The following is a 14,136-nucleotide window of genomic DNA, read 5'->3' on the forward strand; positions in this document are numbered from 1 at the left end:
GGCTCTGAGCTGTCAGCACAGAGCCTGACATGGGGCTCAAACTCAGGAACCGTGAGATAATGACCTGAGCCAAAGTCAGCACTTAATCAACTGAGCCTCCCAGGCTCTCTTCCTTCCAGTTTTGTGGCACATCCAGCCTTATCACTTGGAGAATATTCAATCAGATATTATGGATTAAAATGGTTCATCAGGAGCACAAGGCAGGAAGAGACTCCAGTGCAGGGCACAAGTAGACTGGTGAATTCATCCTCTCAATCAGAAGAGGGTATAAATGCCTCCTGGCTAAGAGTATGTAGAATGGATTGTTTCTTAGTTTCAAGTCCCCAAGAAGCAACCCTGAGACAGGGTGGCAAGTACAAACAGTTCATCTGGGAGATGACCCCATGAATCATAAAACAGGGGCACTAAGAAGGGAATAGGGAAGGGAAAAAAGTCAACACAAGGTGTATTAAGTCAACTGCCACAGGCGGCAACTGAAGCTTAATTTCTATGGAAAATCTCTCAAACAGTGTGAAACACACACCCAACTTATACCACCCAAGAAGCAAGGGAACTAGTGTGCTTATACAACTTTCGTTCATCAACTGTGAGCTGCTTCTGGGCCGTGCTGATTCCCTGACACTACTGGCCTGCTGTGTGCAGGGACAGTGCAGTTTTCTATGGTTCCAGAACAAGTCCTGAGGCATAGAGGTGCAGATACTAGTCTTTACATGTTGTCTGGGGGCACTCTGCAATGGAGGATCAATGGGCAATGGCAATGGTCTGCCCTAGGACACCTGCTCAGCTGGCTTTCAAGGGAAAGTAAGACCTCACAGTGCTCATTGCAGGGATCTGTGCCCTGAGAAAACAGATGCTGACTGTATTGTTAGTCTGTTAGTACTGAGACAGATTTCCACAGAAGTCTTAGGATAAAATATATGTACTGAACATTAGCTGAACCAATAATAAATGAGGTAATTCTTATTAAGTCTGGACATCTTCCTATGACATTATTAAGTGAAAATGGCAGGTTATATAAACCCATTTTGGTGTTAAAAATACAGAAAATGTATGCATAAAAAGGTCATAAAGGGTACAAGATAAAGTGTTAACTGTTGTCTCTAGGGAAATGGAGTTATGAGTTTTGTTTTGTTTTGTTTTGTTTTTTTGCTTTCCTATTTTCTGATTTTTTTTTTTTTTGTAATGAGCATGAATTGCTTTTATAATAACAATGACCAGATTAAAAAAAAATCCACAGGGGTGCCTGGGTGGCTCAGTTGGTTAAGCATCAGACTCTTGATTTTGGCTCAGGTCATGATCTCACAGTTTATGAGTTTGAGCCCCACGTCGGGCTCCGCACTGGCAGTGAGGAGCCTGCTTGGGACTCTCAGTCTCTCCCTCTCTCTGCCCTCCCACCCCTCCATGCACCCTATCTCTCTCTCAAAAATAAGTAAACATTTAAAAAATCCACAATAATTTAATACAATCTCAAGACTCAAGAATAATTTCCGCACTTTTCTAAATCTTCCCTTCTTCACAGCCTCCTTTCCTCCCTCCCCCTCCTACCAGTGCTTCAAAACAGCCAAACTTTGCATATTTGCTGGTAACTACAATGCACCATCACCGCCTCTCAAACATGGGAGAAAGTGAGGAATTAGGCAAAAAAGACTTTTGAGCAGCCAACAAAGAGGTTCCTATAGCCATAAACTACAATTCATCCATTTTTGCTCACAGATAAGCACCACAGACTAGCATTTAGGATGGATTTATACATACATCGATATCGGACTTCAACTTCCTGTTTAGAAGCAGCAGTGAAAAGCTGAGAAAGGGTCTGCTCTGGGCAGACACACAGGAGGCAGGGAGGAGAGGCAGAGCTGACAAGCGAGAAGGACAGTCCTGGACAAGACCTTCATGCCTCATCAGACAGCATGGACACTCTAGGCTCCTTTAAGGTAGAGCACATGGCCTCCATCTCCTTGCCCTTCCAGAAGATTCCCATTTCCAAACCCAGAGCAGGATTGCAGTGATGGCCTTGAGGGATCCAGACCAGGCTTATTTGTACTCAAGAGAACCGAGCATCCAATGATCAGGTCTTAAAAGGAAATGGAATATAGGCAGACGGTAAGTTCATCCATGTTAAAATACTGCTTCAGAATCTTGGTGATATAAACCAGACTAGGGAATGAAGTTACTTTCTTATCTGTTTCTTTCGACTCTTTCTACTTTTGTGTGAAATGAGGTTGATTTTATATCTGTCAATATCCTCCGGTTCTGGTATCTGCTCTTTAATATCTGATCTTTTCACTAAGGCACTTATACTGCCCATTACGTTTGTGCCTCAATGATTCTGAATATCACTTTTTTTTCCTCCTGGTTTGACAATATTCCTTAAATTTAAAAACAAAAAAAAAAAAAAACAAAAAAAAAAAAAAAGAAAGAAAGAAAGAAAAAAGAAATTGGAGAATGAAGCTTTAACAAACTGTTCTTGGAGGGGCTGTGCTCTTTTATACTGACCAGTTTTTAAAATCTTCATAAAAGGGTCTTTAACAAGCCCAAACTTTTAAATATGAGTAGAATAAAGTCAAAAGAAGATGAAAAGAAATGGCATTCCTGGTGAAATAGGTCAGATGATTTTCAGACTCCAAAGTGTCCTGATAGTTTTACGTGATCCAGTCCAGTTCCTCAAAAAACTCTGCCAACAGGTAACAGGTCTTTGAAAGCTTTTGAAGCCAAAGGCTCCCCACCAGCCAGCCCATCACTTACTAAGTTCTCAGCCTCATTAAGAATGAGAAACAGATATCATGGCACCAACCTGTCTACGAGAACACAGCGAGACAAATGTAATTGCCTGTACAAGGAATATAAATCAGCAACTCCCAAATCATTCATATTTACACCCACTCCATTTTGGTTGTCTTTCCTTTATAATTTGGCCATACATCGATGTCAAGTATATAATTTCATCTGGGGCTTTATCAGTTACCGCCCGAGCCATGATTATATGGTGCAGGGAACTTCCTCTCCCTGAGTGAGTCTATCTTTAGTATCTTCTTGATAGCCACTTCTTACACATAAAATCAAAAGAAAAGTCTTGGTTTTCTTATGTGGCTCCAGAATCACTAACTATAACATTTAGAAGCAATTTATCAGCTGAAACCATTGAGTTTTCAGCTGCCACTACAGTTTTTCAAACCAAAGCGGTCTTACTCCTTCCCTTTGTTAGTTTTTATCAACTCACAATAAACATTTTAGGGATTTTGATACTGGCCATTCAATCATGAGCTAAGTTCAACTTTCATCATGTTAGTGTCCAGGCCTAACTGCACAAAGACAGGTTTTGAACTATCAGAATCATAGCAACAAAGATAAAGGGATGATTTCTGGAAGAAGTAACTTTTTACAAACAAAATAAAAAATGGCTCTCCAATCTAGGATTCAAAAGATTAATTTATTAGTCTGAGAAGAGGAGTCACACACTGTACCCAGTAATATGCTTCTTTTATTTTTGTGCCTTTATCTTAAAAATATATTTAAACAGGAAACAAAGATAATATTGAATTTTCCCATAAATTTTGCTTTCTTATTTACAGTGTTACATTGTAAATAACATTCCATTATACACAAATTAGGGACTGTGCATTACTGTATGTTCTCTTTACATATTCTTTCATAATATAGTACATATAGCTCGAAGATATGCAGTATTTAAGCTTAGAAAAGCTTGAGGAAAGAAGTACAAACTTTATCAATAAGACTATTATTTAAAAAGGTTCTGACCTTAATTCTCTGCTAGATTGTTTCACTGAAACCATTCTTTGTTAAAGAAAAATGCCCCATATGAGGGATGAGAATAACAGTTTAAGTTACCACAGGATCCACTTAAACTGGTTAACAAATAAAACACTGTATCACTTATTACTGTTATTAAATGGAGCACTACCACTGTCAAATCATTTAAACAAGTAGATTTACTCTTCAGTTCGGACACATTACATCAACAACAGCTGGTACCTCTTTATGAAATCAAAAATGTTTCCTGCAACTCTAGGTTTTACTTGTAAACAGTAAAGCACACATTTTGTGAAGATGATTTAGTCATTCCCGGTCTTAGGTTACACAGTAAGGAGTTTCTATTTCATCAGGGGAGAAGCAAGCACACGCACTGCACACACACGCACATACACACGCACACTCAGTCCCGTCACCTGCCGAAGACCTGCATGTCACTAAGCGCTAACCACGGCAGCACTAGTGTCGCGAGCAGTGCACGAGGCTGCAACAGGAATTATAAAATGGCGAAGATAAAACATCCAAGTTCAGTTAAAAACCCCGAAAAGCTCAGGTTCTGAAATGCCTCTCAGACGCTTCATGCTCAGCCTGAGGGTCAGTTCACTGGGCTCTCCAGGCGGCAAACCCCACCTTCGATTGCCACGGACTGTCCTGCCACTGCACCGGGAGGGAGTCTTGAAATGTGAGTCTGCAGAGAGGGAGACAGGAGAGCGTTAGAAGTGCCAGCTGTGTCCTCCCATATGTGACAAGGATGGAGGAAATACTGGAGTGACACAGCCTCTCTTTGCTTCTCAGTATCTACAGAACATGAGGGTGGTAACCTTTAAGTGCAGAGAGATCTTGTTTGTTCAAATCCTGCAGGGAATGTTTACTGAGCAACTACTATATGCTAAGCATAGCACTAGCAACTAGAGATACAGATTGAACAAGAACTTAGAATTTCATCGTATTCAAAATAGTCATGGTTTTAACGCCAACTATATTAAGTATATTCTAGTTCCTCTGAAAACTAGTAATTTATATACATTTTGTCTTCTGAACATTCAAAGCAACTGAGAATACCCGATTCATGTTTATATTTATTCCCTAAAGGATTTGAATAGCTTGCAAAAATTCAGACAATTCAACAACCTAAAAAGTGAGGTGATGAGAGAAAAGAAAAATAAGAGCTTATAAAATAAGGTAAAGACAGGCATGAGATTACCACGCAATTCTAGCCTGAGTTCTGTACCTGTGCTAGAGGCAGACTGTTGCCCTGTCTCTCAGCATCCTCATTCCACGACCAGATAGGTGGTTCATGTGTGTGTTCACAGCCTCACAACAAACCAACTGCTCAGAGGAGAACTCCTGTTCCTGGTACGAGGTCTGGGAACTATTTCTCTTACAGGGCTTCATACACACTGGGTGCCATGTTTTGTGGGTGAGTAAAGACATCAGTGTACAACAAGGAGTTTTGTAGGGCTGAGTATTAACATCACTCAAAGGAGGCTGGCCCTGAGCAGAAGATAGTAAAAGCTGTTCCATAAAGGGTCAGGATGATGTCAGCCAGGAATTCCTTTTTTTTTTTTTTGACCGTCTGGCTTAATCCAGGGATAGATAAATGTCGGGAGTTTCTAAGAAGAACAGAAGGACTGCATATCCCTTTAGGTAATCCTCTCTAATTCTGCTACTCTAAACAAGTTTTTCCTAAGGACTGAACTGAAGTAAGTTCAAGCCCAAGGTGAGGCTGTTAGATGCTAGTGAAGTGGCCAAGTCTAAAATGGGAATGACATCTTCTCACGCAACCAAATGTGAAACAAGCCTGTTTTAGATGGAGTAACAGCTAAGCTAACTCTGTTGTAGTTTGAGCGTGGACACTATTCTTTAATCTCACCACACAAGTCCCATTAGAGTAGCTGACATACGTCAACAACTTGGAAAGTTCTAGAGAATGGGAAGTGTTCTTTGGGCACTTAGTTTTTCTGTGTGCAAGGCAGGAAGCAACCTGTAACCTACAGGGGGGTGAGGTCTGTTGCCTCAGGTGGAGAGCTGGGTGAGGCAGTCTCTGTGGTATCTCCTGGGATATGAGGATCAGTGAGTTCACTCACCATGCTCATGCTTCTGGGAACCCTGTCCCAAAATCTGGCCTCATTGCTGCATTTGAGGGCCAAACTTGGGTCTCACCATATGGATATATTGTACCTGAGAAGTCCACAGTAGGAAAACTTGTAGCTCTTTTGTTTCTTGTGGTGCCTCATTAATCTAGCAGGAGTTAGAACAGGGTGTGTTGTTCAATTCTGCTACCCAGAAGTCCTTGTCACATCAGGCACAAAAATCTCAATTCTCACAATTCTCAGTGTTGATACGGCCACTTTTATTCTTCCAGAAATTTCTTAACATGAGGTAAAAGAGAATTTTCTCCCCAGTTATCATTCATCAGTTTTTTAAAAAGGTTCTTCTAAACAAGAAAGATCCCTGGAAGAGTAGATAGAGGTCCCTCAGTCAATTTCATCCCTAATCTCACCCCCTACAGTCATAAACACCATCATGCAACTATGACAGGGATCGAAAATGTGGAAAACAGCATGGGGGTTCCTCAAAAACTTAAACATAAAATTAACATGTGGTCCAACAATTCCACTTATGGATATATATCCCAAACAAGTGAAAGCAGGGACTTAAAAAGGTATTTCTAGACCCATGTTCATAGTGACCTTATTCACAATAGCCAAAAGGTGGAAACAACCCAGGAGTTCATAACACAATGTGATATATAGTATATATAGCAATGGAACATTATTCAGCCCTAAAAAGGAAGGAAACTGTGACACACAGTACAACATGGATGAACTTTGAAGATGTTATACTAAGTGAAATAAGCCAGCTACAAAAGGACAAATATTGTAGGGTTCCACCTATATGAGGTGTCTATTAGTCAAATTCATAGAGACAGAAAACAGAATGGTGGTTGCCAGGGTTTGGGGGAGGGGTAATGGGAAGTCACTGTTTAATGGGTACAAAGTTTCAGTTTGAGGAGATGAAAAGTTCTGGAGACAGATGGTGGTGATGGTTATACAACAGCATGAATATACTAAATACTGCTGAACTGCGCACTCAAAAATGGATCAAATGGTAAATTTTGTTATGTAAATTTTACCATAATAATAATAAAAGAATAAAGCAGAAATGACAATTTCTGACCTGGACCAGAACAGTAGTCCATATGATAGTATTAAGAGAAGGGGCTAGTTAGGAATGAATCTACAATGCAGACCCCCGTAGAAGAAACATTAACACCATCAGGTTCTGTTCACAAATAGGCTGGAATTCTCCAATCAGGTTCATTAAAATATCTGTCCCTAAAAGAGAAGCTCACAGGAAAACCTGTCTTCATGTTTCCCAGAGATTCAGGGAGAATACAATGGGACCTCCTGGCAGGCCTGGTGGTCCAGGCACCAGAGGCTACAGAGAATAAATTAATTGTTTAAAGATCAAAGAGTGAACATATGTCCAAGCAGATGGCCTGCAACTTGACCAGGGGGATGTTGGTCTTAAAGCAACTGATTTCCTGCTGACCAAAGAAAAGACCAGAGCTAGAAGGAAGAAATTCTTGCCCCACGGACCAGGGGACTTGATAGCAATCCCTTGAGATTTACAAAAACACAGATGGCCAATTTAAACTTATCTCTGACACTCCCACCCCCACCAGGTTTACGACAGAAGAACAACTAAATAAACTGAACTGAACTGCAAAGTCTCTAGGAGAGTTAGAAAGGAAAAGAAAAAGGATTGGAAAAGATGAGACTGGTCTTGAGATAATCTGTTAACAGTACATGGCAAAATATTTCGAAAATACATGGAGATCTGTATAAATTTTGCTGTTTACATAGGACGGAAATGCTCAACTAGACAAACTAGCTAAGATTAATTTCTTAAATCATCATCTAGTCAGGAGGGATTTTGTGATTGCAAAACACATTGGCGTGATCTTGGTGTTGGGAGGAATACAATGGGCAACAATCCATCCAAATGTCAGTACTTCCCCAGTTTCATCCATCAACATGATCTTCTGATTCATCAGAAAATCACTGCCCTTGGTCTGAAAAAGTTTGAGCCGGAAGAATTTGAAGCTTTCTTTGGAAATTTCAATGGAGCATCAAATCACATTATAAACAATGGGAGCTATTTAAGAGAATGTTTATATGAGTGTTTATCTCGAAAAGTTCTTTTAGAGAACTGGGTTTGAATTCCTCTTGTAGCTAAAAATAGACCATTTTCTATAATGAATTTACATGTCACCATTTAAAAGCACAATAAAATATTTTATATTGTCTGAGGACTGTGTAGATTCTTGGGTACCCTATAATCATTAAGAACTTTACAAGCTGTCTTTTTTTTTTTTTTTTAATTTTTTTAATGTTTATTTATTTCTGAGGCAGAGAGAGACAGAGCATGAGTGGGGGAAGGTCAGAGAGAGAGGGAGACACAGAATCCGAAGCAGGCTTCAGGCTCCGAGCTGTCAGCACAGAGCCCAATGCGGGGCTAGAACTCACAAACTGTGAGATCATGACCTGAGCCGAAGTCGGTCGCTCAACCGACTGAGCCATCCAGGCGCCCCATAACAAGGTGTCTTTAAGGCAATTTAAAAAGCAATGTATTTTTATTGATATTTATAACTAATGATAAATAACATGAAAAAGCAGCAGACAGGTTCATTTTGGGCTATTTTCCTCCACTTCTTGCTGCATGCCCCACTCATACACTTAACCATGACTCCATGTCTGTCATGTCCTTTTCTGGTTCTTTCTCATGTAAAGACTCCCTTGACTGGATCCCCAACTCAAACTAGAAGCTCTTCTTCTAGCTCTAATGGCACCCATCTGAGCATTTCTCGTCCTGTGATGTAACTGTCTTGGTTTTGGTTTGCTTTTAATTTTTAAGTCTCTGTAACGGAAAGTCAATTGGAGACAGGAGCTTGTCTTACACGTACCTCTATATTCCTTGCACCTGTCAAAATGCTTGGCCCAGAACGTTCGCACACTCTGGAAATGCTCACTGAGTGAAGTGACTAAAATACACCCTCAAGGGCTATACTTACAAATACACAGGGTCTCAGGTGCTTTAACGTGTGTGACCAACCAGTTTGATTAAAAAGTGAATCAAACTAGTTGTCATAGTAAAGATTCTTTTAAACAGATTTTTTTAAAGACTAAACTTTTCAATTTTCCAAGTGATTATGTTTTTAGAATAAGATGGAGTTTTAGATTTCTCAGATGCTAACAGCTCCACACCAGTGGAACCCAATGGCCTTGTACTCACAATTCTCTGCTTTCTTGCTAATTCCCTGACTGACACAGAGAGATCCTTGAGGTTAACATTCCTTGAAGAATTATCTACTTCAAAATTAAACTAATTCACAGCCAATATTCTTAGGCCTATATCTTGCTATAAAACCAAATACATTGTATAATAACATATTTAGCCTAAGATTTCAAAATGAGAAACTTAAAGAAAAAATATTATAGAAATTGTATAATTCCTTGATGTCCTAATCACAATCTAAGTAGTAGCTGAGACTTCCTATCATTCATATTCATGTCTTTAAATCTCTGAAGACCACCTTAGTGACTGCTCTTTTGTGGTTTCTAGGAAAACTGTAAGCACACAATTTAATTTTAAAAGTCTCAAAGCCTTTATTTAGTGGTTATATTTTAATCCATCTTTCCACTCTTAGAATTGTTGCGATCTGCCACAAAAGTCAAGGAAAGAGCCTCTTAAACAAGTTTATCCTCCTTCAGTGGGGTTAGAAAAATAAAATCTGGACAGACACAGTCCAAAAAAAGCTCTTGGAAATATTTTATTCATTGGTTTCATAATTCTGAGGGTTTGGTTTTCTGTTTTTAAAAAATAGAGGTTGCAGCAAGATAGCACAGTCAAAGCAATACAGACATTTACAAATAGAACAAATGACGCTGAAAAAAACACTCTGCACAGACTTAAGAAACAGTATTTCAAAACAGAGAAGAGGTGTTTTTATCAACCAGAAGCTTAAACAGTACGTGCAATACACAACATATTATGCCCAATTCTAAGGTTAATCTACAGAGACAGTTTATCATGATGGCTGTGTGCATGGGTTACTGAATCAGAGCATCTCAGGTTCTGGGCCATTTCTTCTTCTTCTTCTTGGACACATGGAAGGACTACATTTCTGTTTCCTTTCAGTTGGGTGTGGCTATGTGACTGAATCAGGCCAGTGGACTAAAGTGGTATGAGCCACTACCAGGCTTTGCAGAAAATCTTCCTATGCACTATTCTCCATGCTCTTTTCTCTGATGACATTGAGGCCCATGTGCTATAAGGAGCTTGGACCCTGGTTCACAACTTGGGAGGAGAGCATCCTGTTAATCCTAATCCCCAATTTGGATTTTACGTGAATAAGAAACACACTTCTTATTGTATTTGAGCAACTACACATTTTGGGGGTTCCTTCTTAGAGCAGCTAGTGCTATCTTACCCAATAATACAGGCCTCTGCACTTACTAGCTGCATAATCTCTGTTGGCTACTTAACTTCTCAGGCTCCATTTCTAAAATGGATATAATAGTAGCATTTATGATCAGGTTGATAAGGACTATATGAGATATTGCATGCAATGAAAACATGTGTCAATAAATGTTAGGTTATTGTTATTCAAACAAACACATAGCCATAGAACAAAACATTATATAGCACAATCTCTATTATAGATTTTTGGATATCCCAGAATTGAGGAATTCTATTTTAAAAGTTCTATAGTTTGCAAAAATAGAATGAGGTATTTTAAAGAAAAGTTAGCTGCATGCTAAAAGGTAAGGTTCAGGAAAATTGACATTTTTAGGTCAGTATTTTTGATAGGGGCTATTTTGCTGCTACAGATAAAATAATTAACAATTGCTAAGTATTTAGTGACTCCTAAAGGTTTGTACATATCTGCTTGCTATATAACTAATCTTCTAAGGCTCAAAAACAATGAGCCTTGGGTACTTGGGTACTATAGAGAAAACCAAACTTGTAGAATACTGGCAAATTGCCTTCTAAAAACATGTAGCATTGTAGGGAAGACAAGTATAGCCATATAAAATGATTAGAAAACCATTAACCAAAGCCCTTATAGTGACCATGCACTGTAAGGGTAGAATACTCCAAAGTTGTCTTCTGACACCACCAAGCAATTAACTCAATTCTGCAAATTGTCTGACAATTTACCTCAATTCTGACACTTATCTACCAGGAGATAGTGTCAGATCCCCCAGATTAAGGGGTCAGTTCCACGAGACTTTTTCTCCTTCCCAATCCAGATGCCAATCACAAATCCAGATTGTCACCTGTGCCTCTGACCTACCCACTATAAATAGCACAACCGCTCCTCAAGTTTGCTAATTTGTTGGAGTGGCTCACAGAACTCAAGAAAACAGCTTACTTACTAAGTTACTGGTTTATTGTAAAAGTGTATAATTCAGGAGCAGCCAGATGGAAGAGATGGAGAGGACAAAGTAATTGGGAAGCAGTTCAGAGCTCCTATGCCTTCTCCAGACATGCTACTTGCCCCAGCACCCCCACATGTTCATCAACTCCACCCTATCGGGTATTCTGGAGATTTTATTACATAGGCATGACTGATTAAATCATTGGTTATTGGTGACTGAGCTATCTCCAGCCCCTCACCTCTCTTTAGATGTTAGGGGGTGAGGTTGAAAGTCCCAACTCTCTAATCACATGGTTGATTCCCCTGGCAACAGTCCCCATCCTTAGGTTACCTTGGGGTTTTCCATAAGTTGTCTCATTAACATAAACTCTGGTGTGGTTGAAAGGGGTTTGTTATGAATAACAAGACACCCATTTCACTCTTAAAGATGTATCTCGATTTTAGGAACTGAGGACAAAAGACCAATATAATAAAATATGATCCCACTGCTCTTACTGCTTAGGATATTACAAGGGTTTTGAAGCTGTGAGTCAGGAACCATGAAGGAAGACCAAATAAACATTTCTTATGATAAATCATAATACCACAGATACCCAACCACAAATGCCATAGGAAGTTAGGAGTGAGAAGACGGATGTGGATCAAAGAATTGAGGAAGACATTCCAGAGGCCTTGGCACTAGAAGGCAAGTAGAATGGGAGGGCAGAGGGACACAAAAATGACATGTTGGACCTTTGTAAGGAAGAGCTGATAAGTTTACTTGGTTTGAGCCACACAGTTTTTCCAACTTTTAAAAACTAGAAAATATTTTTGTTAATATAATTTATTGTCAAGTTAGCTAACATACAGTATATACAGTGCGCTGTTGCCTTTGGGAGTAGACTCCCATGATTCATCGCTTACATACAATACCTACTGCTCATCCCAACAAGTGCCCTAATAGAAAATATTTTTAAATGGAGAAGTTATATAAAAGCATCTTGATTTCTAGCTCGTCTTGAAAAATTTGGCAACCCTTATATTCCCTCACTGAGGTGAAGTAGCAGCTACCATTTTTGGCAAGAATTTTCCACAGGTGAAGCTGTGTTCCTCCTGTGGCATGTGTTCAGAAGGCACCTAATATCTGGTGATGTTCTTTCAGTGGGTTTAATCCACTGGGTTTAGGTCATGGCAGCCCGATCCTTCCATATAAAGTTTCCCCATCAACGTTTTGTCCAATGGTTGTAGCAGCCACTGATAATCATGCTTAAGACCCCTTATTTCATGAGGAAGTTCCCAAAGGGTGGTTTCCTAATTCTGTCATTCTCATTACATTAACAGCTGAAATTCATCTATGAAGAACTTTCTCTCATCAACTTTTTGATATTCCAAAATAAAGTTCACATAAGAAAGAAAGGATAAATACTTGATTCTTCCACTGCCTCAGGGCTCAAATAATAAGGCTCCAAAAGCAGCCAATCATTTTCCCCCTCATCATTTTTTGTGATGTTAAGAAACCAGTTTTGTTAGAAGAAAGATGATAAGAGATTAAAGAGGGAACATGGTTTGAGGGGATAAAAGGGATGGAAAGAGAAGTTACAGCATTTTGCTTCTTCATTCATACCAGCCCAAGGCCAATTCTTCTATGTTATATAAAAAAGAGACAGAAATAAAAGAACTGTAAGAGATACCTTCAAACTCCAACGCAAAAGAAACTATATCTAGCTGGACTGACTTGCTAGTTCTGTTCTGGATGACTAATCTGAACACTCATATGTTTTAAGTCAAATACAGAGACTTTAGGATGAATTAGCTCCTTTTGGATTGACATAAAATAAGTATTGCTGTCAGTTAATAAAGTTTGCTCAAGATCAATTTGACTAGCAGAAAGTTCTTTCATCAAAGTGAACTGGGTGTTAAGATAGTATGAGTCTGCTAAGGCTTCTGTAACAAAATACCTCATGCTTGGTGGCTTAAACAACATCAATTTATTTTCTCATATATTAAGATATCTGTAGATTTGGTTTTTCTGAGACCTCTCTCCTTGGCTTACAGATGTTCTCTTCTCTATTAGTACAACCCTAGTGTCTCTTCCTCATCCGACAAGGACTTTAGGGCCCCACCCTTCTGTTCATTTACCTTAATCATCTCATTAAAGGCCCTATCTCCAAATACAGTCACATTCAGGCTTCAAGATACGAATTTGGGGGGACATAATTCAGTCTTCAATAGATACAGATCTTAAAGTGATACAGAGTAAAATCCAAAAATGCCCCATATGTTCTGGTTTCCCTTAGTTCTCTGAGCTGAACTCCTCCTGCTCTCCCTCCTTTGCTCAGTCCTTTCTCTCTCTCCACTTGCCTTCTTGCTGTTACTCAACCACATAGCACACCCCTGCTTGAAGGCCATTACAAGTGGTGTTCTCACTGCCCAGAAAGCTCTTCCATCCTTGTCCCTGTGCCTCACTTGCTCAACTTTGCCAGATATGTACTCAAAAGCCACCTTTTCAAGAAAGTTTACTCTGGCCACTCACCTGAATCTCACTACCATCACCCTCTCTGCCTCAATGTTTCATACGTCCTTACTACTATTTAACTAGCCATTTATTTTGCTCCTTTATCTTATTCATTGCTTGTCTCCCCCACTGGGTCATAAACTCCATGAAGGCAGGAAGTTTATCTATTTGTTCACTGCTTTTTCCTCAGTTCCTAAAAGATAGTGTGGCACATGGTAGGGGTTCAGTATACTTGGCAAACGAATAAAGAACCTCCTTCCTTCCTTCCTTCCTTCCTTCCTTCCTTCCTTCCTTCCTTCCTCCCTCCCTCCCTCCCTCCCTCCCTCTTTCTTTCTTTCTTTCTTTCTTTCTTTCTTTCTTTCTTTCCTTTTAAAAAATGTTTATTTGTGTGCATGTGCAAGCAGGGGAGGGACAGAGAGAGGGA

The 14,136-nt window shown here is 39.5% G+C and overlaps 1 protein-coding gene across 5 annotated transcripts in view; it reads right to left on the reverse strand.

Moving 5' to 3' along the window:
- TASP1 (taspase 1) overlaps positions 1-14,136 on the reverse strand; it is a 341,560-nt gene that overhangs the window by 60,295 nt on the left and 267,129 nt on the right. For 3 of the 5 annotated variants that reach the window (XM_042931625.1, XM_042931623.1, XM_042931631.1), the window contains one exon: positions 3,443-4,459. The exons of the other annotated variants lie outside the window; for them this stretch is intronic. In XM_042931625.1, the coding sequence (XP_042787559.1) occupies positions 4,367-4,459 (93 nt within the window). In that variant the 3' untranslated portion in view covers positions 3,443-4,366. Of the gene's footprint in view, positions 1-3,442; positions 4,460-14,136 lie in introns of those variants that run through there. 5 annotated transcript variants of the gene reach the window in all.

This window comes from Panthera leo, chromosome A3 (genome assembly GCF_018350215.1).
Source record: "Panthera leo isolate Ple1 chromosome A3, P.leo_Ple1_pat1.1, whole genome shotgun sequence".
Lineage (NCBI taxonomy): Eukaryota > Metazoa > Chordata > Mammalia > Carnivora > Felidae > Panthera > Panthera leo.